Source organism: Oryx dammah, unplaced genomic scaffold (genome assembly GCF_014754425.2).
Source record: "Oryx dammah isolate SB20612 unplaced genomic scaffold, SCBI_Odam_1.1 HiC_scaffold_19, whole genome shotgun sequence".
Classification (NCBI taxonomy): domain Eukaryota; kingdom Metazoa; phylum Chordata; class Mammalia; order Artiodactyla; family Bovidae; genus Oryx; species Oryx dammah.
The window spans coordinates 3,918,030-3,942,124 of NW_024070203.1; the positions used below are offsets into that span (position 1 = coordinate 3,918,030).

Here is a 24,095-nt window from a genome sequence, read left to right on the forward strand (position 1 = left end):
AGACTCTGCTTGCTATCCAGTTTAATTCTCTAAACAACTGTTTGGGGGTAACTATTTTCAACTTGTTTTGCAGTTAAGGAACAGAGCAACAGACGTATTAACTAATTTGCTGGAGGACATACAACTGAAGAGTGTCAGAACAAACAGAGATTCAAAACAAGGTTGACTGGGCACCGGGGCCCCTGTGAACCCCCACATCCTTACTTTCCTCTAAAAGCTTCCACTGTATTCCTATAGCAGTTCTCAAAGTTTCCACTGTGTCCTTATAGCAGCTTGCCTGTGAACTTGTCCACATCCTGATTTTTTTTTTCTTTTCAGCAAATGTTCCCTTGCTAGTCCCTCCTTCAGTATAACCTCATTAGCTTTGGGGGCACACCCCTGACTAGGCCTGGCCTTACTGGGCAGCATCTCCCCACCCCTTCCCTCTGCTTTGCCTTAAAGTACCACTGGATGCCTCTGGTCCACTCCCTTTGCTGTTAGCCCTCACAAGGGCAGGAGGGACCAAAGCTGGCAGCCTTGGGGTGGCACTGAAGGGGTCTTGGGGGAGTATCGACTCCCCTATAGTCCCATCTTCACTGGGACTGTTGGCAACGAAGGAAAGCCAGTTGGGAAAATGAAGAGCTTATGGTAAGACTTTGAGATGGAAAGCAGTGGTGAGGAGACTGGACTGGGGGCGCTCAGAGCCAGGGGTCTGTGTTTTTACGGTAGAGGTAGGAGGGGAGGAGAGAAGGGGGAGAGGGGAGAGGAGGGAGACAGAGAGATAGACGAGAGAGCAAGAAAAGAGCAAAAATGAGAGAGAGAAGAGGGACAGCCACCGAAATGGAGAGGCAGAAAAGAAGATGAAAGAAAGCTGAGACAGAGACAGAGGTGTAGAAACAGCAAGACAGGTAGGTATGGAGAAAGCGAGACAGGGAAAACCAGTCGTCTTGCGATCATTTTAGAAGTTGGGAAATTGAGAATTCATTAACTCTCTCAATTGAATTTAATAAAGAAAATGGAAAAAAGTAAACTAGACTGAGGACCAGTCACCTGCATTCATCAGGTGTGCCACTTTTAAAATAGTGCCATAGTCCCCACCTGGAAGGACTCCTGTTTGAGACATTTTTCTTCTCTCTTCTTTAGGAAAATTCCAGTTCTCTTCTTTGTATGCAGTTTCCTGGGGACCTGGGCATCAGTGACTGTCAAGCGTCACCCAAGTAAGAGGTCCCGGTTTCTCGATTTCAAAATACTACTTGTTCCCTGAAAGGACTGGGCAGGCCTGTGGCTGAGTGAGGCAGCCAGGGTCCTCTACATCCTGCTTCCACCCTGTTTGGCTGTGGGTGTATTTTATGGCCGTGTTCAGTGCTGCCTATTGAGAAGTCCTGGCTGTGACCACAGCTGGGCAGGAAACCTAACCTGTGTCTAGCCCAGCAGCTACCTGGTTCAGATGGCGGTTGGTAATGTTAGATAGATGAATGGGTGGATGGATGAATAGATAGAAGCCAATAGTCTGAAGTCAGATGAGGTAGAAAGAGTGTGTTTGATGTAGTGAAATTGCAGGCCAAAGCTATGTAACTGGAAAACTCTTTTTCTGAAATCTAGGAAGTGTCTGTCACCAGGTGAGTCCCAGAAGGGCACTGGTTTGGACAGTTACAAGAAGCCTTTTGTGTTGTTGAAAAAAGTGGCCCTCCCTACAATCTTTTACTTGCTAAGAAGCACCAAATTTCATTCTAGGATTTTTCATCCCCCTTGTGATTGAGGGTTTAATTCGCATGATTTCTTTTCTTCTCCTCACTACTCTTCCCCATTCTAAGATGCTGGTAGTATTCCAGTTGGAACAGTTATTTGATCTCTTAGAAGAAATTTATGAAATCAAGTGCATTCTCTCTATTTATCTAGGCTTAGAGAATCCTAAGAAATCCTCAGCTCCTTCCTCTACTTGACAAAGATTCTTAAGAACTGCACTCTTCAGAAGTACCATTGAATTGGCTCTGGATTCTCTCGGGATTTCTAAAGTTTACCATGCTTAAAGCAATATATTCTAGCCCAAACCAAATAGGCTTTGACAATGTGCCATTCAGAACATCATGAAGATGTGGTTCCAAAAAGAACAAATTCCAAACTTCCCCAAAGGGAACACTTTCCCAACACATGTTATTAAAGCAACTTTGCGTCTTCAACCCAGGATGGGTTGAATATGAAGAAATTATAATCATAGAGTTGTAGAGTTAAAGCCAAATATACTACTAGCAATGAAGCTGTTTAGTATAATATTGCACTTTAAATAGTTGCTCGGCTCTTATTATTATTGGTATATTCTTATGATCTCTGTAGGGGTTGAGGTAAGGTGACATGCTATCTCTCTTGCAGGGTTCCCGGTTAATGCAAATTCCAATGGTGAAAACGAACTCTGTCCAAAGGTCAGGATTGGACAAGATGATTTACCAGGTGAGCAGCAGTGTATAGAAAGCAGTGTATGCTTTCTATAAATCTACCTGATACACCTTTTATTTGGAAAGGCTCTGGAGAGGAATGAAACCAGTCTCATTTTACTTTTATCTTGTGTTCCCCTTCTGTAGGATTTGACTTGATTTCTCAGTTCCAGATAGATAAAGCAGCATCCAGAAGAGCTATCCAGAGGGTAGTTGGATCAACTGCCTTACAGGTGGCTTACAAGTTGGGAAATAATGTAGACTTCAGGATTCCAACCAGGTAATATAAAAAAAAATACTTGATTTAGTTATTTGCTTCAAACACAGTTTAAAAAATGAAAATCTATCCAATGTTAGAGAGTCTTTCCCAGCTCAATAATTCTTGGATCATGATTTTATTTAAAGATGAAGGAATTTATTTACCTACCTATCTTTAGTGCCCAAATATGTGAATGCTTTTCATGTTTTCAGTGTGTAATTTTCTTTCCATTCCAGGAAAAAAAAAATCACTGAGACTATTATACATTGATTCAGGACATGTTCTTATTACTTTGCTCTCTGTTTTTCTATAATTTGTCTGGGTTTTGCCTGAAAGGACCCTCTGTGAAAAGTGCCAGGGGTTAAGCATAAATTTAACTAGAAACCACCCAGTGGTTAGAAGGCTCACAATGGCGCTGTTCAAGTATCCCGGTGCTGAAATAGATCCACACATCCAACGCTTGGCTCCTGGCAGGACCCAGACAAAACTAAAACTAGAATAATGATAAGAGAAACAATGGCAGCGATAATACTTTAAAAAATTCTGTATCTCCTTCTCTGGATCTAAGCTTTTTCCTTCTTTAAATAATTTATAATAATTCATAATAATTTATAACTGAGATGTTTTAATGCATGTATTAAGTATTGAGTCATGACATTGTTATAAATGAGCTTCAGGGTTTCAGCTTTATATCACCTAAATACCTTAAATGTGATGTTGATACTGATGGAATGTTTTAGGTAAAAAATGTGGTTAAGATTTCTTTAGTATATGAACAAGAAAATTAAGACGTCGATAGAAATTAAGATGTAAAGGTAAATAACGACTAATTAGAACAGCAAAAGAATATCATAGAAATGCTAAGTGTTTATAATAATGAAAATTTTGGTAAAATTAGGATATTCTGATATAGTTCCAGACTGCATATAGAAATTCATGTTTTGAACATATTATATTTTATAAAACAATAATAGTACACTGTATAAGCTCTTTTCCTAGATTTACCAATCAACATCAAATTGCATCCTTATTACAGTTTTGTGGTGGGGACATTTTTATCCATATTTCATGGAGGAGCAAACTGAGGCCAGAAAGTTTAAGTTGCTTGCATAACATCACAGGTTGAGGAGGTGCTGAGAGGATTGAAATCCAGGCAGAATTGATTCAGGGGCTGTGCCTTTAACCACTACCCCATAGTGACCCTGGAAACCAGTTGTGTTTGGAAAGATCAACATTTGGATTTTTTATATATTTTCTTTTCATGTACCGAAGAGATGGATGTATTCTTAAGTAAGCTTTAGAATACTCTGATTTTTATTTCTTTAATAAAATAATTGAACAGGACACCAGACCCTAATGCTGACCTTTCTTCTCTAAATTTAAGGTATTGTCTGGACCGTCATTAACTCTAAGTTCAGAGGTGAAGGTCATGCAGGCTTCCTTCCTCCTGCTTGTCTTGTTTTTCTTTAAGCACCTAAGGCGGTCATGAAATATTTTTCATAGGCTACAACTAATGTCCCATATTCTCTATCTTTCTGACTCCCTGTCCCCACAAAGATTAAAGGCTCTTGTTTTAGTTATTAAGATATGAGGGAAGAAGGAGGAAGGAAGTAGAAGAGAGTAGGAGAAAGAAAAAAAAGGGAAGGAGGAGAACCAGGGTTGAGATGGATGGAGCCCCTTGGGCAAGTTGCTTAAACTGTCTTTGACCCAGTTCCCTCAGGTTAGAATTAGGAATAATAATAACAATGCCACTGGTTGCCATGAAGAGTAAACGTTGCTAAACTGAGAGGGCTCCAGGAGAGTCCGGTGCACAGGGACATTGGTGAAGTGTTTACTGTAATAGTGGAAAGCACTAGAGGGCAGAGGTGCTGATGGGGCCTTTTCACCTTAGTGGACTCTTTCTTTTTGAGTTGCCCTGCATCAACCAGCTGAAGTCGCTCAGTCGTGTGCAACTCTGCGACCCCGTGGACTGTAGCCTACCAGGCTCCTCTGTCCATGGGATTTTCCAGGCAATAGTACTGGAGTGGGTTGCCATTTCCTTCTCCAGGGAATCTTCCCAACCCAGGGATCAAACCCAGGTCTCCCGAATTGTAGGCAGATGCTTTACCATCTGAGCCGCCAGGGAAGTCCAAGCAGTCCTGCTTAAAAAAGGCAGAAACTGGACTTGTTCTCAAATCATGCATGCAGTAGACCATTCTGACTTGGATTTCTCTGCTGGAGAATATAGGCTGATTTTTGTGGGAGGAAGACTATAGCACATGGAGCTAACATGATAGAATAATAATTTGTGGTTATTTATCTTTTCAATTTTTAAAAAATATTCATAACCACATAATTTTGATGCTTTTAATTCTTTATTTTAGGCATAAGAGTTTTACATTCTCATCTCGTGCTTCAGACATGTTGTTTGTTTGCAGCAACAAATACAATTTTTAGCTTGTCATGGGTTAAGGTCATAAACAAATGTTCCATGGTCCAAGGACTTCTTATCTTTTATTCAAACTGTATGATTCTCCTTTTAAGATATTCTGTGCAGATTGTAACATAATGAAATTAATCATTTCTAGATTCAGCCTCTTTTAAATTATGTATGCTGTCCAGTTTACTTACCGAAGTGCATAGCATATTTTCAAGAACAGACTCTTAGGGATCCAAAAAAGACAACGGGACTAACTGTTCTATGAATTAGACTTGTGAGGACTTTTAAATGGTCTTAGGTATATACAAGTACATGTACATATATAACCAATTTGAACACTAAAAGGAATTTTCTCTTCTTATATGTTTCTCCTCTTACCTTTTAATGCATTAACTTAGTCTGAAAGATTAATAACATGACAATCTTGATTATATTTGTATACACACATATTATTTTCACATATATCGAGAGAGAGAGTTGGATACACTTGACTTAATATGTCCATAAATGAATTGTTTTCTAGTGACCCCAACCATCTCCCAGTAAAAAAAAAAAAAAGTATCATTACATGACCTAGTCAGAAGTAAATGAAGACATTTTATCATACCCTACCTTCAACATAACCTCTTTGCTTATTTACCAGAAAAAATCTGATGAAGCACAAATTGGGAGAGATCCCTCAGTTAACCTCCTAATGTCTTTGCGAAGGAGTCATTTTGCGAAGGAGTCATGTGAAGAAGTTACTGTGACTTCTAGAATCAAAACAAATAGAGTTGTTTTCTTTGATGAAATTCTACAGCCTTCCCCAGTACATCTTTAAACAAATAATAGGTAACACACAGGTTTTTAAAAGCCTAGGAAGTTAATGGTTTAAGTAAGAAGAGACAAAGCATGAGGGTTTATCCTTTTTCTTGGAAAACCTCACACCTCAACAACAACTATTTTTAACTACCTGCCCCAATTCTTTAAGTATCCAGTTAAATTCACATCAATTATTGAAAAGAATACTCAAAAGACTATATCTGTAATTTAAATTGCAAAATTGCCAAATTTCATTATTGAATAAAACTTTTAAAATGTATCTCCTAGTTCTAAATTAACTTAGTTGGTTAAATGAGATGTATAATGTTCTGTAAGATTTTATAATTACACAGTAGGCAGTATCTTAAACTGTCATTAGTGAACCTCTTATTTTAGAGGGCTCTCTGGAATAGGTATAGTCTGAAAAATCTTAAAGGAAATAACTTATATTAAAAAATATTGAAATATGTATGTTAGACATCCCCATCTGGGGAAAATAGGATAGTAAATAGTTGCTGTATATGTTTTTTCTTCTTTAGCTCCAAAGTGAATCTTTTTAAATGTACATGTTTAAACCTCCCATGCACGTGACAGATATAAAATATATGTAGAGAATTGAAAGCCTTTCAAAGAGAATAATAAGCATCATCAGTAACCAGTTAAAAATAAAAGCTACAAAGGAAATCCACCCAGTCTTATGAATAAAAGCCAGTCATGTTAGAAAACAATGGCTAAAAGAAGTACTTGGATGCAGCTGCTGCTAAGTCACTTCAGTTGTGTCTGACTCTGTGCGATCCCATAGATGGCAGCCCACCAGGCTCTGCTGCCCTTGGGATTCTCCAGGCAAGAACACTGGAGTGGGTTGCCATTTCCTTCTCCAATGCATGAAAGTGAAAAGTGAAAGTGAAGTTGCTCAGTCATGTCCGACTCCTAGCGACCCCACGGACTGCAGCCTATAAGAGTACTCAAAAGAAAAGTTTCCAATTTTTGTTAGCTTTGTAAAACTAACAAAACAATGACATTTGTTGACCTATTTGACCCATTTTATTGACGATTTGCAAAAATATTTGAAGTGAAAAAAGTTATATGTTTGCTTATGCTATAATAAAGATGATAACATTTTATAGCTAAAGACAGAAAATCATAGCAAGTTGAATATTTTCACTTATAGCTAAACGTTCTTGGAACTGAGGTGTTTTTTGGTTTAGGAATTTCTGACCCCAAGAATATATCTTAATGTAACTGGCATTGCACATATGGCAACACAATACATTTATATGTGTTGGGGCTTTCCAGGTGGCTCAATCAGAATACAGTCTGCCTGACATGCAGGAGACCTGAGTTCGATCCCTGGGTTGGAAGGATTCCCCCAGAGAAGGAACTGGCAACCCACTCCAGTATTTTTGCCTGGAAAATCCCATGAACAAAAGAGTCTGGCAGGCTACCGTCCATGGGGTCGCAAGAGTCAGACGTAATTTAGTGACTAAATGACCACCACCATATTAGTGTGTAATACATAAATCACTATCCACTTAGATATTTCTTCTTATCTTTTCTTCTTTACACAGAAGAGGGCTATAAACTGGAGTATGATCTGAAGGAAGGTTATCTGAGGCTTTGGGTCCTGGTCCATAACTGTTTTAAGCAATGTCAAACAAAATTAATTGGCATCTAGTTTTCCTAAACTTCCCTGGTGGCTCAGATGATAAGGCGTCTGCCTACAATGCAGGAGACCCGGGTTCAATCCCTGGGTCAGGAAGAGCCTGTGGAGAAGGAAATGACAACCCACTCCAGTACTCTTGCCTAGAAAATCCCATGGAAGGAGGAGCATGGTAGGCTAAAGTCCATGGGGTTGCAAAGAGTCAGACACAACTGAGCGAGTTCACTTTTCCTAAGATTTATCCTTCGCTTAATAATTTTTCTATGCTTATGAGGAGCAAAGTAGAATGATATAACCTTGAAGATAGAGATGTGAAGGTGATATTTGCATTTACTAGGTCCTGATTTTTAAAAATGTGGTCTTCAGCCTTGAGCCGCTTGGTTTCAAGAGAAGACCACCCAAGTAGCTGATGGTGCTCCAGACGGCTGCCTCCAAAGATGAGGAGGACGCAGGAGGGACACTGACGTCTTACTGCTGCCACTTAAAGCAGTAAATTAGGAAGGGGCCACCGTTTTAACTGGCAGATTGGGGAACAACTGGGTTGCAATAGAGAAGTAAGAACTGGACACCTTTCCCCTGTCGCACGTCCACTGACAAGCAACCAGCTGTCACTTTAACTTCATACTTTGAAGTTCCTGGAAAAGACAAGCATGCTCAGTGTGAAGGGCCTGATCTCACCCGTCTGCAAGTGACCGGTCCTCAAAATGCTTATGTGAGTCTAGGTTATATTTGGGGAGGAAAAGATCCAAACAATTATGAAAATAACAATTAATCTTAACATGTTACATCAAAATAAAAGTTTAAGAACCTGCTTTAATTAACCATGTAAATTGGTAGAGCTGATTTGGATTTCAAATGTTCTCTTCTGTCATTTGTGGAAGAATGTTGCCAAGAACTTTGCAAGAATGTGTTTTTTGGCAGAATGTGTTTTTGAGGTGGGATTGCTGAACAGTAGCTCTTTAGGTAGCATAAATAGTAACATTGTTGAAATTATGTGGCATTTGGGGACCTTACTCAGCTATGAGGGAGTTTTGTATTTAATGTGTATTTTAAGATGGAACTTTAATGCGCATGAATGGACTTCAGTAAAGGTCTTTATGAACAGTCATGAAAGAACAACTAGCACATGGGTTTCACACTGTGGTGTTTCCGTAGGTCTAGAATCTAAAATAGCATAACTAGGAAATATGGTAATACACCTGAGTACAAAAAACAAGAGTTATATTTACTGTCTTAAAATTTTACTCAGGCATTTATATCCCAGTGGGCTGCCTGAAGAATACTCCTTTCTAACCACTTTTCGGATGACTGGAAGCACACTTGAAAAGCACTGGAGCATTTGGCAGATTCAGGATTCCTCAGGGAAGGAGCAAGTTGGCGTGAAGATTAATGGCCAAACAAAATCTGTTTCATTTTCATACAAGGGGCTGGATGGAAGTCTCCAAACTGCAGCCTTTTCGAATTTGCCCTCCTTGTTTGATTCCCAGTGGCATAAGATCATGATTGGTGTGGAAAGGAGGAGTGCAACTCTTTTCATTGACTGCAACAGAATTGAGTCCTTACCTATAAAGCCAAGAGGTCAAATTGATGTCGATGGCTTTGCTGTGCTGGGAAAGCTTGTGGATAATCCTCAAGTTTCTGTTCCGGTAAGTATACAGCCACACACTAAGGGAGATTAAAACGAATCCAGAATGGTGAAAATTAAGACCTCAGCATCTTTAAAAATCACCTGAATATCTTAAACAATGGGCAGTTATTCATTTTTAAAAAGGTTTTTCAATCAGTTTTTCAAAATGTCTTTAATGCCTCTTTGAGCATAGTATGGAATCGGGGAAGCAGAGCCAGTTGAGTAGACAGCTCCTGGTCTTGAGTAGCTGAAAGTCTACTTGGAAGATGCTACATGACCACCTGGAGCACCCAGAATCCTTTGAGGCAACCTGCAAAAACCCACATTGGTGTGATACATATTATGTATAAATAACCAATGGCCATATTCAAAGTAAAGTTAAGATGAATGGTAGATTTAGTTAATCAAGAATCCCATTCTTCTCAGAAGCAATGGAGCTTGACATGGAAGGATTTGAATTGGTAAAAAAAAAAAAAGAGGAGAAAGTGCATTCTAGCTGAGAGCTAGAATGAAAGAAAAAAGAGATAGAGAGGAAATAAACCATGTTCAAAGATTGGGAGCCTGGATGGTTTGGAAGAAGTGTACATGTAAAAATGTGAGTATGTGTGTGAGGGGGTGTAGAGGGGGTCAGAGGTAGTAATTGCAGCATGTGAGAGGTGAGGTTAGGAAGTCATATGGTATCTGACCCAGAAAATGTAGAGATGATATAGATGGCACAATATTTCTTTATTTAGAAGCGATCAAGTCTTGCTTGACATATTATGAAAGTAAAGGATTTTAGAGCTCTGTTTGTGATTTTGCTGTAGAGACCTATGGACATAAGGATAAGGAATTACATAAGGACACATAAACTTGTGCCAACTAGTACCATATAGTTCTATCATTTTGAATTGTTAAACTTGCACTGAGTTATCCTTTAAAAGGATATTATATAATATTACAGAAAATTAAAAACTAAATCTTACAGGGCAAGTGATCTTTTAGAAAAAACTCAAGAATTTAGAGCTCAATAAACAAATGCTTGATCCTCTATACTCTCTGCTCTCTCTCTGGTACAGAGTTGTTAAATTCTAGTCACGGAACTCATATCATGGGGTGTAGCAGGGGTGACACAATGATTTTGAATGGTTCCTGCATGCTTCTCCAAAGAAAGAAAGGTTAGCAGGCATCTCAGTAATGGAATTGTTCAAATAACCTATTTTCAAGGGAAGAATTGTGATTAGTGTGAAGGGTAGTGTGAAATTTCTATATTCTGTGATGGACAGGAAGCAATTGATAACTGCCACATTACTGCTCTGGCTTGTAGACACTTGAGCAAGTATTTCTCCAGCTAATGAGATATCACACCTCAAGTGCCTGGGTTAGAAAACCAATGGGACCACCGGTGTGCCGTCTTGACATTTTGTGCAGCAAGATCTTTGCAATGGCACTGGGGTGGCCTTCAGACAACACAGCCTCTGCCATGTTTGTGTCACTTCTGGGGACCATAAGCGAGGGGAAGGAGACTTTAGAGTACATCTTCACTGTGATGACTATCAATCAAGCACTTGTATAATTGATTTAATTTACTGTTCTTGAAAAATATGTCAGCATTATAATTCTGAAATCTACATGCTAGGATGCTATTAAGCTGTCTAATGGCCACAGCAGTAAAGTCGTAGTATTATTAATTATGTTATAGTCTAGCCAGTCACAGCTAACTGTGGGTTATCTGCCAAGTATAGTCTCACATCATGGTGGAGAGCAGTTAGGACCAGTTATCTTTGATTTTATTCTGCCATGAGCAGGAATGCAACAAAATACCTGGCAGCTGGAGTTACGTTTGCTTTTGGCCCACCAAGGAGCTTTTCAGAATCAGCACACTGTCCATGTTAAAAGTATTTGCAACAGGCATGAGCAATTTTTTCCTTTCATACTGAATTCTGGCTCCATCACAAGGAAACCCAAAAGAGACTTGAGCGTAAAGTCTCATTAAAGTTTCATATTTGATGATGTGGTGTGGTGACTAAAATAGAGCAAGGTCATAGGCCCTCCAAACCCTACTTACACCCAAGGATAGGCAGTGACAATGTCAACTTCAAAAGTGAAAGTGAAGTCACTCAGCCGTGTCCGGCTCTTTGCAATGCCATGGACTGTAGCCTACCAGCTCCTCCATCCATGAAATTTTCCAGGCAAGAATACTGGAGTGGGTTGCCATTTCCTTCTCCAAGGGATCTTCCCAACCCAGGGATCGAACCTGGGTCTCCTCCTTTGCAGGCAGACAGTTTACTATCTGAGCCACCCGGGAAGCCCAAAGTTGTCACCAAAATGTATTCCTCAATTTTTACTCTGTATAAGACAAAGAAGTAGGAAATTCTACATCAGTTCAGTTCAGTTCAGTTCAGTCGCTCTGTTGTGTCTGATTCTTTGCGACCCCATGAATCGCAGCATGCCAGGCCTCCCTCTCCATCACCAACGCCCAGAGTTCACACAGACTCACATCCATTGAGTCTGTGATGCCATCCACCCATCTCATCCTCTGTCGTCCCCTTCTCCTCCTGCCCCCAATCCTTCCCAGCTTCAGAGTCTTCTCCAATGAGTCAACTCTTCACATGAGGTGGCCAAAGTACTGGAGTTTCAGCTTTAGCATCATTCCTTCCAAAGAAATCCCAAGGCTGATCTCCTTCAGAATAGACTGGTTGGATCTCCTTGCAGTCCAAGGGACTCTCAAGAGTCTTCTCCAACACCACAGTTCAAAAGCATCAATTCTTCGGTGCTCAGCCTTCTTCACAGTCCAACTCTCACATACATACATGACCACTGGAAAAACCATAGCCTTGACTAGACGGACCTTTGTTGGCAAAGTAATGTCTCTGCTTTTGAATATGCTATCTAGGTTGGTCATAACTTTTCTTCCAAGAAGCAAGCGTCTTTTAATTTCATGGCTGCAGTCACCATCTGCAGTGATTTTGGAGCCCAAAAAAATAAAGTCTGACACTGTTTCCACTGTTTCTCCATCTATTTCCCATGAAGTGATGGGACTGGATGCCATGATCTTTGTTATCTGAATGTTGAGCTTTAAGCCAACTTTTTCACTCTCCTCTTTCACTTCCATCAAGAGGCTTTTTAGTTCCTCTTCACTTTCTGCCATAAGGGTGGTGTCATCTGCATATCTGAGGTTATTGATATCTCTCCCGGCAATCTTGATTCCAGCTTGTGTTTCTTCCAGTCCAGCGTTTCTCATGATGTACTCTGCATATAAGTTAAATAATCAGGGTGACAAAATTCTACATAAGTAAATCCTATTTATGCGTTTTTAGCATCTCAATACCTCTAATACACCAATTTAAAGTTTTAAAAGTGCTTTTTTTCCCCCCTCTCATTAACTTACTTTATCCTTTGAACAATTTCATAAGATAGCAAGCACAGATAGGATTAGCTCCATTTTTTTAGTTGAAGACATAATCTCATGTAGATTTCTTGGCATGTGAGAAACAGTGTTGGGCATAAAATTTCTCGTCTTCCCTATTTTCTCTGTGCCAACTAACTTTCCTTTGAGAAAAATAGAAATATGTGTAACCACATACCGTTCTTTGTAAAGGATATCATCATTTTCATTTTGGAAGGTATTTGTGATTTGCATAAGTTTTTTAGAATCTACTTGGCAGGACAGATAAGATTCTTTTCTAAAAGAAGGAAGTTTACACAGCGGAAAACATGTCCTCAGACATCGGTCGCACTCGTGCTCACTTAGTGAACTCTCACTGTGTGCCTCTATACTGGGTGCACTGTGTGCAAGCCACAGGTCTCCTTCTCCCGGTTCCTGGGTGTTGAGTGGCTGAGACAGGTGAGCAATGATAATGGAACCTGACTAGGACCAGGAAAGTGGACGAAGGGACCGTCTCCTCACTCACGTCAGGGCAGGCAGGCATAGGAGTGAAGTCCAGGGCTGTTTCCTAGGAGAGGGGCCTGTGAGAGGAATTTGGAGGTGAACAGACTTATCCAGAATGAGATAAATCCAGTGTTCTAGGGAAAGGGACTCTCACATGGAAATTCCTGTATTTATGAACTCTCCTCTTTTCTAGCTTCATTAATTTCCCCGCACTCCTAACTCTTCTAGACTAAGAATAGTCAAATACTCATGCGAGTCTCCAGACGAACCCAAATGCCCATGAGTTGTCCCTACACTCTTGTTTCTATTTTAGTTTGTGGTCTGTGATCTTCTCCCTTTGCCTGTAATCTGAAGTTGCTGGCAATTACTGGTCCTTTGGAAGACTTACGGTGGTAAATGGTGCTATCTGAGTATTCTGAGGGGTAGGAGACATGTACTGCTGGGGCACTTCCCTCTTGATTGGAGACAGCAAATATTCAGTATTACTTGTGAGAAATTTTAAATTAAAATGAAATGTGCCAATAGCATGAAAGCGACAAGTTGCAGAGTATTTTTCCATTTTTCTTCATGAAATTGGATTTCTTCTAATCTTTGACACTCTACATGAATTGAATACTTTTTTCGGGATCAGCACTTGCTTTTCTTTAGAAAAGCAAACATTCCTTCTAAAGGTATTAATTGATGTCAAAAGGTAGCCCTCGGAACTGCATAATGAAAATGCAGTGGAAAATGACATTTGAGGGAGCGCTGACGCTGAGACTCATTTATATTGCTCCTGTTTGTGATTTCTCCCAATCTAGCCCAACTTTTATCTCTTTCTCTTTTCTAAATTGGAAAAGGGAACCAATTTCAGGAGGTTTCAAGACAGCTGCTCGCATGCACTACAACTCAAACACCTTCACGTCATTCATGGTTATTTAGTGGGCTCAGAGCGTTTATATTTTTCCCAACGTACTGCTATAACACATGGTTAGTTTGATTTCATAGCAATAAATTCCATATTTTCTATATGCCTTTGTGCCCATATTTTAGGTTGGTGCCATTTATTTCACTGCAAAGCTCAGTTTCCTGGCATCATACCATAAAAACATGTGATTTTATGGCAGGTTCTTTATTGTTGGTTGTCAGCAAGATTGCCCAGGAGAGTTATTTGGCACAGCTCTATTAGAAAATAAAGTTAGCCTTTCTACCTTTTCAGGATGTACACTAGGGGTTTGGGCTTATTTGAAAGCCCATATGATGAAAGCCCAAAGGATGAAAGTATATATGGCTTTATAAATACATGATTCAAATCCTTTATATTATGCATGTTTTGAATAAACCAATGCAGAAAACATGATTAATCAGACAGATACAATGCTTTTAAAAGTATATTTCAAATGGTTGCACTACATTACTTTTGTTAAATTCAGAGAAAATATGATTAGCAAAACTCGTGATGCAGAAGCCACATCCTTCTCTCTACCCCACAGAATTAAATCATACTTACTAACTTCCCAACTGTAAAAACAAACAGAGCTTCATGAATGATAACATGGGAAAAATAAACTATGAGGTTGTGATTAATATCATTTCTGGTGTTTGAAAATATTATAGGAAAGTCATGTTTTTAGTGGTTTAAGAAATGCATGATATCTACGGTACAAAATATCTAAGCTATTAAGTTTGCTTATTATGTTGTTTTTGACAAATACTTTTAAAAAATCCTCTTTCAACTGGAAGTATTAAATACAAGAGAAATGATAGTGTTACTTGTACATGTCCATCAGTTCAGTTCAGTCGAGTCGCTCAGTTGTGTCTGACTCTTTGCGACCCCATGGACTGCAGCACGCCAGGCCTCCCTGTCCATCACCAACTCCCGGAGTACACCTAAACCCATGTCCATTGAGTCGGTGATGCCATCCAACCATCTCATTCTCTGCTGTCCCCTTCTCCTCCCGCCTTCAATCTTTTCAAACATCAGGGTCTTTTCAAATGAGTCAGCTCTTCGCATCAGGTGGCCAAAGTATTGGAGTTTCAGCTTCAACATAAAAATATTTTTTATAACACTTTGGTGTTGTGATTTGATGAGAATATTTTTGAATACTGTCAAGTTTTTCGAGATAAAGCCTGCTACACTATAGACCACATTAACAACATCAGCTAGATTTTCCACTAGGTGGCAATGAAACAAGAGGAACACACAGAAAAAAAGAGCTGCTTACAGAGGAGAAGCCATGATGGGTGAAGGTGCTAAAGATAACTAGAGTAAAACCTAAATGATGGCCAAACTTGCTTTCAATGGAAAATTGAAAATATGAAAATTTTTATTGGTCTCAGCTATGCCCAGACGGTTGCAACTGAAAATAATCAGTGTTATTAGTATTTCTATTTTTTTTAAAATATATACAGGCTAAGAACATACAGAAATCTTTGTGTGTCTTCTGGGTGGCTAGAAGGCAAGAGATTAATTCAATGGCATTTTCACTTCCCTTCATGGCAATCTCTGTGTGGTTAGTTTCTTAGGTTACAATATGGTTTCCATAGAATCCTGGTCTTTCAAAGATATATGAAACTAAGTCTGTGACTACCTCTATGTGGTTCAAACCTCTCAGTTTATACATGAAGGACTTGAAACCCAGACAGGGGAAGGGGCTTTCCCTAAGCTGTAATCAAATCAGAAGGCAAATACTATCAATTCTTTCTTCGTTTTTTAATCAATATCTATGTGTACATTTAATATTCAACAACTACTTGTTAAACATCTGCTAAGTTATAGACAGAAATTGAAGCTACAGTGGTACTTGTACTCATCCTAGGGAGAGGAGACAGAGATAGGTGAGTAAATGAGTAAATTTATATTATTACCAGGTGGTCATAAATGCTATGGAGAAAAAAGAAGAAAATTGGAGTACTTGGAGAGATGACCTCCTTGAGGGAAAAAAAAAACTATTTAGTAGAAACCTGCAGGAGTTGGGGGAGTGAGCATATATATGTGGTCTAGGGGAGGAAGATTTCAAGAAGAGGTAATAAGTTAAAAACCTGGTGTTGGTGTTGTCCACTGTGTCTGAAGCAAGCCTGGATACCAGCGTGTCTGGGATGAGATGGAGAGAAGCCAGCCCTGAGGCTGGAGAGTGACCAGACATGAGAGTGGGGAGCAGGTCAACATGCCGGCTTTTAGGCCACGTGTGAGGTGGAGAGCTGGCAGATGATTTTGAATAGATAAGAAACCTGTTTTCTTCTTTTTAAAGCATCTCTTTGGCTGAATTTTGACGATGTATTGTAGGAGGAGAAAAGGACAGGGCATTTAGGGGCTTCTTAGGAGAAGACCCTTTTTTTGAAGTATAGTTGATTTGTAATATTGCCTTAGTTTCAAGGGTGCAGTATAATGAGTCGGTCTTTTTTGAGATAGTCTTTTTTCCTCTATAGGTTATTATGAGATGTTGGATGTAATTCCCTGGGCTGTACAGTAAATCCTTGTTGCTTGTCTACTTTATGTATAGTAGTTTGTGGGCTTCCCTGATAGCTCAGTTGGTAAAGAATCCACCCACAATGCAAGAGACCCCAGTTTGATTCCTGGGTTGGGGAGATTTGCTGAAGAAGGGACAGGCTACCTGCTCCAGTATTCTGGCCTGGAGAATTCCATGGACTGTATAGTCTATGGAGTTGCAAAGAGTTGGACACAACTGAGTAACTTTCACTTTCACTTGTATTATTTTTTAGATTCCACATAAAAGTTATATTTGTATTTCTCTGTCTGACTTACTTTTAAAACCGTAACGTTCTGTAGGCCCATCCACGCTGATGCAAATGCAAAATTTCATTCTTTTTTTGTGGCTAATATTCTGTTGTGTGTGTATACCACATCTTCTTAAACCAATTGTCTATTGATGGGCACTTGAATTGTTTCCACATCTTGGCTATTGCAAATAGTGCTGCTAGGAACATTGGCTTTACATTTTTTCTGGGTATATACCCTGGAGTGGGATTGCTGGATCATATGGTAGGTCTATTTTTGCTTTTGCAAAGGAAACTCCATACAGTTTTCCTTAGTGATTGAGCCACTTTACATTCCTACCAACAATGTAGGAGAATTCTCTTTTCTGCACACCCTCTCCAGCGTGTATTACTTATAGACTTTTTGGTTGGTGATGGTCATTCTGACCAGTGTGAAGTGATATCTAATTGCAGTTTTGATTTGCATTTCCCTAATAATTAGTGGCATTGAGTATCTTTTCCTGTGCCTGTTGGCCATCTGTGTGTTTTCTTTGGAAAAATGTCAGAAGACCTAAGTAGACCAACTCATTTTTTGAGTGAATTGCTTGCTTTTCCCATATTGAGTTACATGAACTGTTTGTGTATTTTGGATATTAATCTCTTGTAAGTTGCAGTTTTTACCAATGTCCTTTCCCGATTTCTAGTTTGTCTTTTCATTTTATGTTGGTGGTTTTCTTTCTGTGCAGAGGCTTGTAAGTTTGATTAGGTCCCATTTGTTTTCTTTTGTCTTAGGAGACTGATCTAAGAAAATATTGTTATGATTTTTGTCAAAGAATATTTTGCTTATTTTCTCTTCTAGAGGTGTTATGGTTTCAGGTATTATATTTAGGTCTTTAAACTATCTTAAGTTTTTTTGTATATGGTATGAGGGAATATTCTAATTTCATTGATGCTCATGTGGCTGTCCAACTTTCCCAGCACTGCCTGTTGAAAATACTGTGCTTTCTCCATCTCATTCTTACATTCTTTGTTGTGGATTAATTGCTTATTGACTGGTTTATTTCTAGGCTCACTATTCTGTCACACTGAGCTATGTGTTTGCCTTTGTGCCAATACAACATTGTTTTTATTACTGTAGCTTTGTAATATAGTCTGAAGTCTGGATGGGTTATATCTCCAACTTCGTTCTATTTTCTCAAGATTGATTTAGCAATTCTGTGTCTTTTATGGTTCCATATAAATTTTAGGATTATTTGTTTTAGTTCCATGAACAATGTCATGGGTATTTTGATAGGGATTGCATTAAACCTGTGTTTTGCTTTGGGTAGTATGGCTATTTTAACAATATTAATTCTTCCAATCCAAGAGCTTGGGATATCTTTCCATTTCTTTGTATCACCTTCAATTTCCTTATCAGTGTTTTACAATTTTAAGAGTATAGCTCTTTCACCTTCTTGGTTTAAGTTTATTCTTAGGTATTTTTTCTTTTGATGCAATTTTAAATGGATTTTTTACTTCCTCTTTCAGACATTTTATTGTTAATGTAAAAAACAAAAGATTTCTGTATATTAATCTTATATCCTGTTATCTTGCTAAATTAATTTCTTAACTCTAATAGATTTTATGTAGAGACTTTAGGGTTCTCTATACAGAGTATCATGTCCTCTGCAACTAGTGACAGTTTTACTTTTTCCTTTCCTATTCAGATACTTTTTATTTCTTTTTCTTGTCTGATTGCTGTGGCTAGGGCTTCCAGTAATATGTTGAATAGAAGTCATGAGAGTGGTCATCCTTGACTTGCTCCTGAATTCAATAGGAATGCTTTCAACTTTTAGCTTTTGAGTATTGTGTTGGCTGTGAGCTTGTCATAAATGGCCTTTATTATGTTGAGATATGCTCCCTCTGTACCAAATTTGAAACACATTTTTTTCATGAATGGATGCTTAATTTTGTCAAATGCTTTTTCTGCTTCTATTGAGATGATTGTGTTATTTTTATCCTTTGTTTTGTTAATGTAGTGCATTGCATTGATTGATTTGTGTATGTTGACCCATCCTTGTGAGCCTAGAATGAATCCAACTTGATCATGGTGTATGATTCTTTTTATGTATTGTTGGACTTGATTTTTTAATATTATGTTGAGGAAAACAAAATATTTTGTTTTTGTATATATATTCATCAAAAAATGGCCTGTAATTTGCTTTTTTGGTAGCATCTTTGTCTGATTTTGTATCAGGGTGATGGTGGCCTCAGAGAATGAGTTTGGGAGTGTTCTCTCCTCTTCAATTTATTGGAACAGTGAAATAGTGATAGATCTGTTCAAATGATCTGTTTCTTCTTGACCTAGTCTTGTCAGGCTTTATGTTTTTAGAACTTGTCAATTTCTTCTAGGTTCAATTTATTGATAATAACTGTTCATAGAATACTCTTACAACTTTTAGAATTTCTGTGTTATTGGTTGTTATGTCTCCTTTTTCATTTCTTTTTTAATTATATCTTCTCTCTTTTCTTCATGAGCCTGGTTAGAGATTTGTCAATTTTGTTTATTAAGAGGAGCTGTTAAGAGACTACTACAATAGTTCTGGCAGGGATGGTCTGGGGTTAGAACAAGCCTGTAGTGATGGAGGTGTTGCAAAGTGATCAGATCCTGATATAATATTTTTGGAGTAAAGCAAATGAAATTTTATGTGTAACAGAGAAAGAGTCATGCACGATTCCAATATTTTTTTGTGTAATTGGAAGCATAGAGTCTCCATTTATTGAGACATAAAAAACCGTGGGGGAAGAGCAGGTGTCAGTGAGAATATCAGGTGTTGATTTGGAATATCTAAGTTTGATAAGGAGATTGATACCTTAGTGAAGATGCTGAGCAGGTAGTTAGATATGTTCTGGAGTTTAAGAGATAGGTCCAGCTGGGAATAGAACTCTGGGGGCTGTAAGTATATATATACTTAAAGCCATGGACCAAATGAGAGTTGAGTGTAATGCTGCCGCTCCTGCTAAGTCACTTCAGTTGTGTCCGACTCTGTGCGACCCCATAGACAGCAGCCCACGTCCCTGGGATTCTCCAGGCAAGAACACTGGAGTGGGTGGCCATTTCCTTCTCCAATGCAGGAAAGTGAAAAGTGAAAGGGAAGTTGTTCAGTCGTCCCCAACTCTTAGAGACCGCATGGACTGCAGCTTACCAGGCTCCTCTCTCCATGGATTTTCCAGGCAAGAGTACTGGAGTGGGGTGCCATTGCCTTCTCCAGTTGAGTGTAATAGAGAGACTCTAAAGTTGAGGCCCCAAACGACCAACATTTAGAATTTACTGAGGTGAGGATGATTCTGTCAAAGAGACCAATACGAGCAGCCCATGGTGGAGGGGAGAGCCAGGATATTGTAGTACTTGGAAAGTTGGTGGAAAACAGTATTCCAGGGAGAATGGAAAGGTCAACTCACTCAAATGCTGTAGATGGGACAAATAAGATGAGGACTTAGAGTTAACCACTGGATTTAGAAACCAATGGAGCTGATCTTGAGAAAAGATCCACTGGAGTATTGGGAGTGAAAGCCCAGTCAGAAAGGGTTAAAGAGAGAATGGAAGGGAGAGGAGTTGGAAGCAATGAACATAGACCACTCTTTCGAGCTCTGTATGAAGTGGGGAAGGAAACAAGATGGTAGCTGAAGGGGCATGTGGCACGAGAGGAGGATACGCAGGACACCGCACCAGAACTCAGAGTGCAACTCTTCCTGTTACTCTGCTACGGTAACCGCTTTAGGCCTCAAAGGACCAGCATTTATTACCACATCATCTCCCTCACACGCCCTTCTAAATTAAGGCCACCTTCCCTCATCTCATCCCTATAGCAACAAACTTTGGTGACAATCCCCTAATCATCTACTCAATGATATTCAAATTATTTCCCTTAGAATTCAAGGGGGAAAAATTCTTTGCTACAGCGAGTCTGTCCCTTCTCTCTGCATAACTTTCCTTGTGCCCAATTATTGTCACCTCCTTCACCTTCCTGATCTCTGCTTAGGAAAACCTTACATGCCCTTTAGGTCCCTACTCAAGTATTCCAGATTATATGACCCCCCCACCCTTGTTGATGGCTTTAGCCAGAAATATATCTTTCTCATTTCTACTACCATTGTATTTATTGTCAAAGCGTTTTTCAGCTTAGTTAGTGTCCTATAGACTAAATGTTTTCGTGTCTTCCAGAGAAGAATATGAAGCGCATGAATGAGTTATATGAAGATATGTTGAGTTAAAAATGAGCAAATGTAAAACATATTTAACCACATTCCAGCACTATGTCTGGAACTGCACGGCCTAGCCTACATAGACTTGGGGGGATTTTCGATTTCGTGGCAACTCAGAGCCTCCTGCTCAGTTGCCACGAAGCTTCACCTAGAGGAGTTCCCTTATGATGGTAGAAACCAACGTTTCTTCATAAACTAAAAAGAAGCATGAAATCTGTGAATTCAAGTAATTTTTCTAAACCTTTTTTGTACTGTCTAGACAAAAATGTTAATGAAACATATCTCGTTTAAGAATTTATCTTTGAAGAGCTAGTTTTTAGGCATTGTGTATAAAATTCAATAATTCAGTTTGCAAAAGAAATTAAGCCTTGTTCCATTCTCTTTAATATTGAGCTAAGTCCTATAGTTTGTCATTAGAATTCTCTTTCAGGAAGATAAGATAGTTGTCTGCTATTAGTTTTTGTTTAATTTTTTATGAAAGGCTTAAGTACTTTATTAATATTTATTGATAGCCTAGAAAAATAAGTTAAAATCTCTAGCCCTAATAAAAGTTAAGAGTTGGAGCCAAAATTCCATGTTTTAATGTGTTGTCCTCTGGACCCTATTCTAGCTTAGGGGATCAAATTACACCTTTTATGGAAAAGAATTGGGTAATGATGAATTTGGGCAGATGTAAGGTACTTACACTCACACAACTGTTTTTCTTGAAACAATGCAGAAGTATTTTATATTGAGAAAGATAGGTTGGCTTAGGGCACTTTATGTTCTGCTTAACAGATTAAAATAAAATAAAATAACAGATTAAAATTAAATTAAATTAAATTAAAATTAAAAAGCATTTTACTTTTCTCTTCTAGAATTTTTTCTCAACTGTCACACACTGTAATTCCATTGTGGAATGGAAAATATCTGTGGTTTCTCTAGAATATTTCCTTAGTGCTTGGCTTCTACTGGGACTAAATTAAAATATTTGTCACACATATTTCGTCCATGGGTATTCAAAGAGAAGAATGATTGCAGGTTTGAAAATGAGATGTGTGGAAATCAACATTTTAGATGTATAATGAAAGTGACTTTTATCAGGAAACTCTGCCAACTGCCTTCAAAATAATTAACATGGAAATTGGAATTAATATTGCATGCCCCCAAACAGTTATTGTATAGTGTGTAGGTGGTGGTTATGTGGAAGCAGAGATGTGTTCAGAAACCTCTGACCTGGGAGGCACTCTGTCACAACCTGCCTGTATTCACAAATGAATTCCATCTCATTCCCGTTTATCCTGCATCACAACTGCCCCGGGCATACTTACACAGGTGTACCCATTTATCCAGAGAGGACTACACTTCTGAGAAAATAGCTTAATGAATTATTTTGTATTTGCAATAATTAACTTAAATGAACTGTCTATACAAAGGATATAGGTTTCCTGGTTAGTCATATAATTAAACTTTCTCAAGGTGTTTAAGGTATGAATTATTTTTGAGAATCAAAATATCACATGCATACAATGAATGCCAGTTTAGTATCAATTTCTGAAGGACTTAGTCAATAACATCGTATGAGTGGTCTCTTTTATTTTCAGAGTTAGGAATGGGGAGACACCTTTTCTTATTTTGGTAAAATACTTATCTGGTCATTAAGGAAGAAAAATCACGTTTCCTATATGTCATATTTTGTCATACACATGAATATGTAACTGCATATAGAAGCAGCTGCTAATTTGAGGAGCAACAGCAGAAATTTTGTTTCCGGATATATTTCTATAAGAGGCATGCAAATAGAGATTTTTTCTGTCTTACGGAAATTTCTTAGTCTAGTTCTGAAGTTTTCTAGTACATGTTGGAAACAAATTTATGTAGTTTTTATTTCTAGATCTGTCTTTTCTATTCATCTTTAATGCAAATGTTCAATCACCAAGTGCTAGGGTTACCTGCTTGAAAAATCATACTTCATTCTGGAGATAGGATGTATTCTCCCAGAAGGCTGACCTTATTTTCAAGTCAGGCACATTTGGAATTCCAGTTCTGACATTTACTAGCTATGTGACCTGTGGCAAATGATTTAGCCTCTCTGAGCCCCTTTACCCATATATGACTGGCCTCCAAGAGCTGTTGGAGGTGGTGCCTCGTGTTTAGCAATCATTAAGGGAAAGGCTGGTTCACTCTTTCTTTTATCTTCCTTTTAAAACTTCCACTGCAGTTTAGAACAGAACCAAAATAAAATCCCTCCCAAGCAAACAAGACTAATCTGATTAAAAATAAAGTGTTTGATTAAAGTGATTTCCTTAGCTGCAAGATACCGTGTGGTTTGGAAAGCAGTTCCTTTGTACGATGTCAATATGCTATTGAAAAATAATTCACATCAAGAATACACAACTGTGTATGCTCATCTGTCATCATTTTCATACAATTTGTAGATACCTTTCCATCTCAAAATATGTCTTTTAGCTTTCTTTTCATCCCAATTAATTCATTTTCCTAGTTGTCCACCTTTTCTGGAGAAAAGGCATGGGAGGGTTGAGGGAAAGAAGAAAAACAGGAAGAGGAGAACTCCAGGGCAGTTAGAACCATGTGAGAAGGGGCATCTGTGTGGGAACATCAAGGCTTCATGTCTTATTTTCAACCCTTTATAAAATGAAAAGCCTCCTTTTGTTTAACTTTCCCTTCCTCTGTGGGCAGAAGGGAAGGAGTTCATCTTTCATTCTTTTCAAACTTGATCTTTCATCTAGTAACCTCAACTCTGGAAGCTTTTCTAACAATGGGAAAATCCATCTAACAATTCTAGATCTGGTACATTGAGTCCTTTTGGCAAGAGGGATGGAGGGCAAATCACTAGTGGATGAGAGAAAAGAGATCACTTTACCTTATATTACTTTACATTTAGATGTATTATGTTTAGCTTTGGGACCTGGTCACTTACTTAGACATCTGCATAATGCCAGGAGAATCAACTGATCAAGAAATACAGATTTGATTGGAAATGCCTGGTGAGGAACTTCCTCAGTGAGGAGGGCCAGAGTAGTACCTAGTGGCAGGCTTCCCTTGGGTACACCAATTTTTTTTTTTTTTTTTAATACCTTCTCGCTTGAGGCTTTCAGATTCAGAC

The 24,095-nt window shown here is 38.6% G+C and overlaps 1 protein-coding gene across 1 annotated transcript in view; it reads left to right on the plus strand.

Moving 5' to 3' along the window:
* The first annotated feature begins 488 nt into the window (after positions 1 to 488).
* The window catches only part of COL9A1 (collagen type IX alpha 1 chain), an 89,933-nt gene continuing 66,326 nt past the window's right edge, over positions 489 to 24,095 (plus strand). The window contains exons 1-5 of the mRNA XM_040261412.1: positions 489 to 627; positions 1,123 to 1,196; positions 2,350 to 2,427; positions 2,559 to 2,691; positions 8,800 to 9,196. Coding sequence (XP_040117346.1) covers positions 614 to 627; positions 1,123 to 1,196; positions 2,350 to 2,427; positions 2,559 to 2,691; positions 8,800 to 9,196 — 696 coding nt within the window. The 5' untranslated portion in view covers positions 489 to 613. The remainder of the gene's footprint in view (positions 628 to 1,122; positions 1,197 to 2,349; positions 2,428 to 2,558; positions 2,692 to 8,799; positions 9,197 to 24,095) is intronic.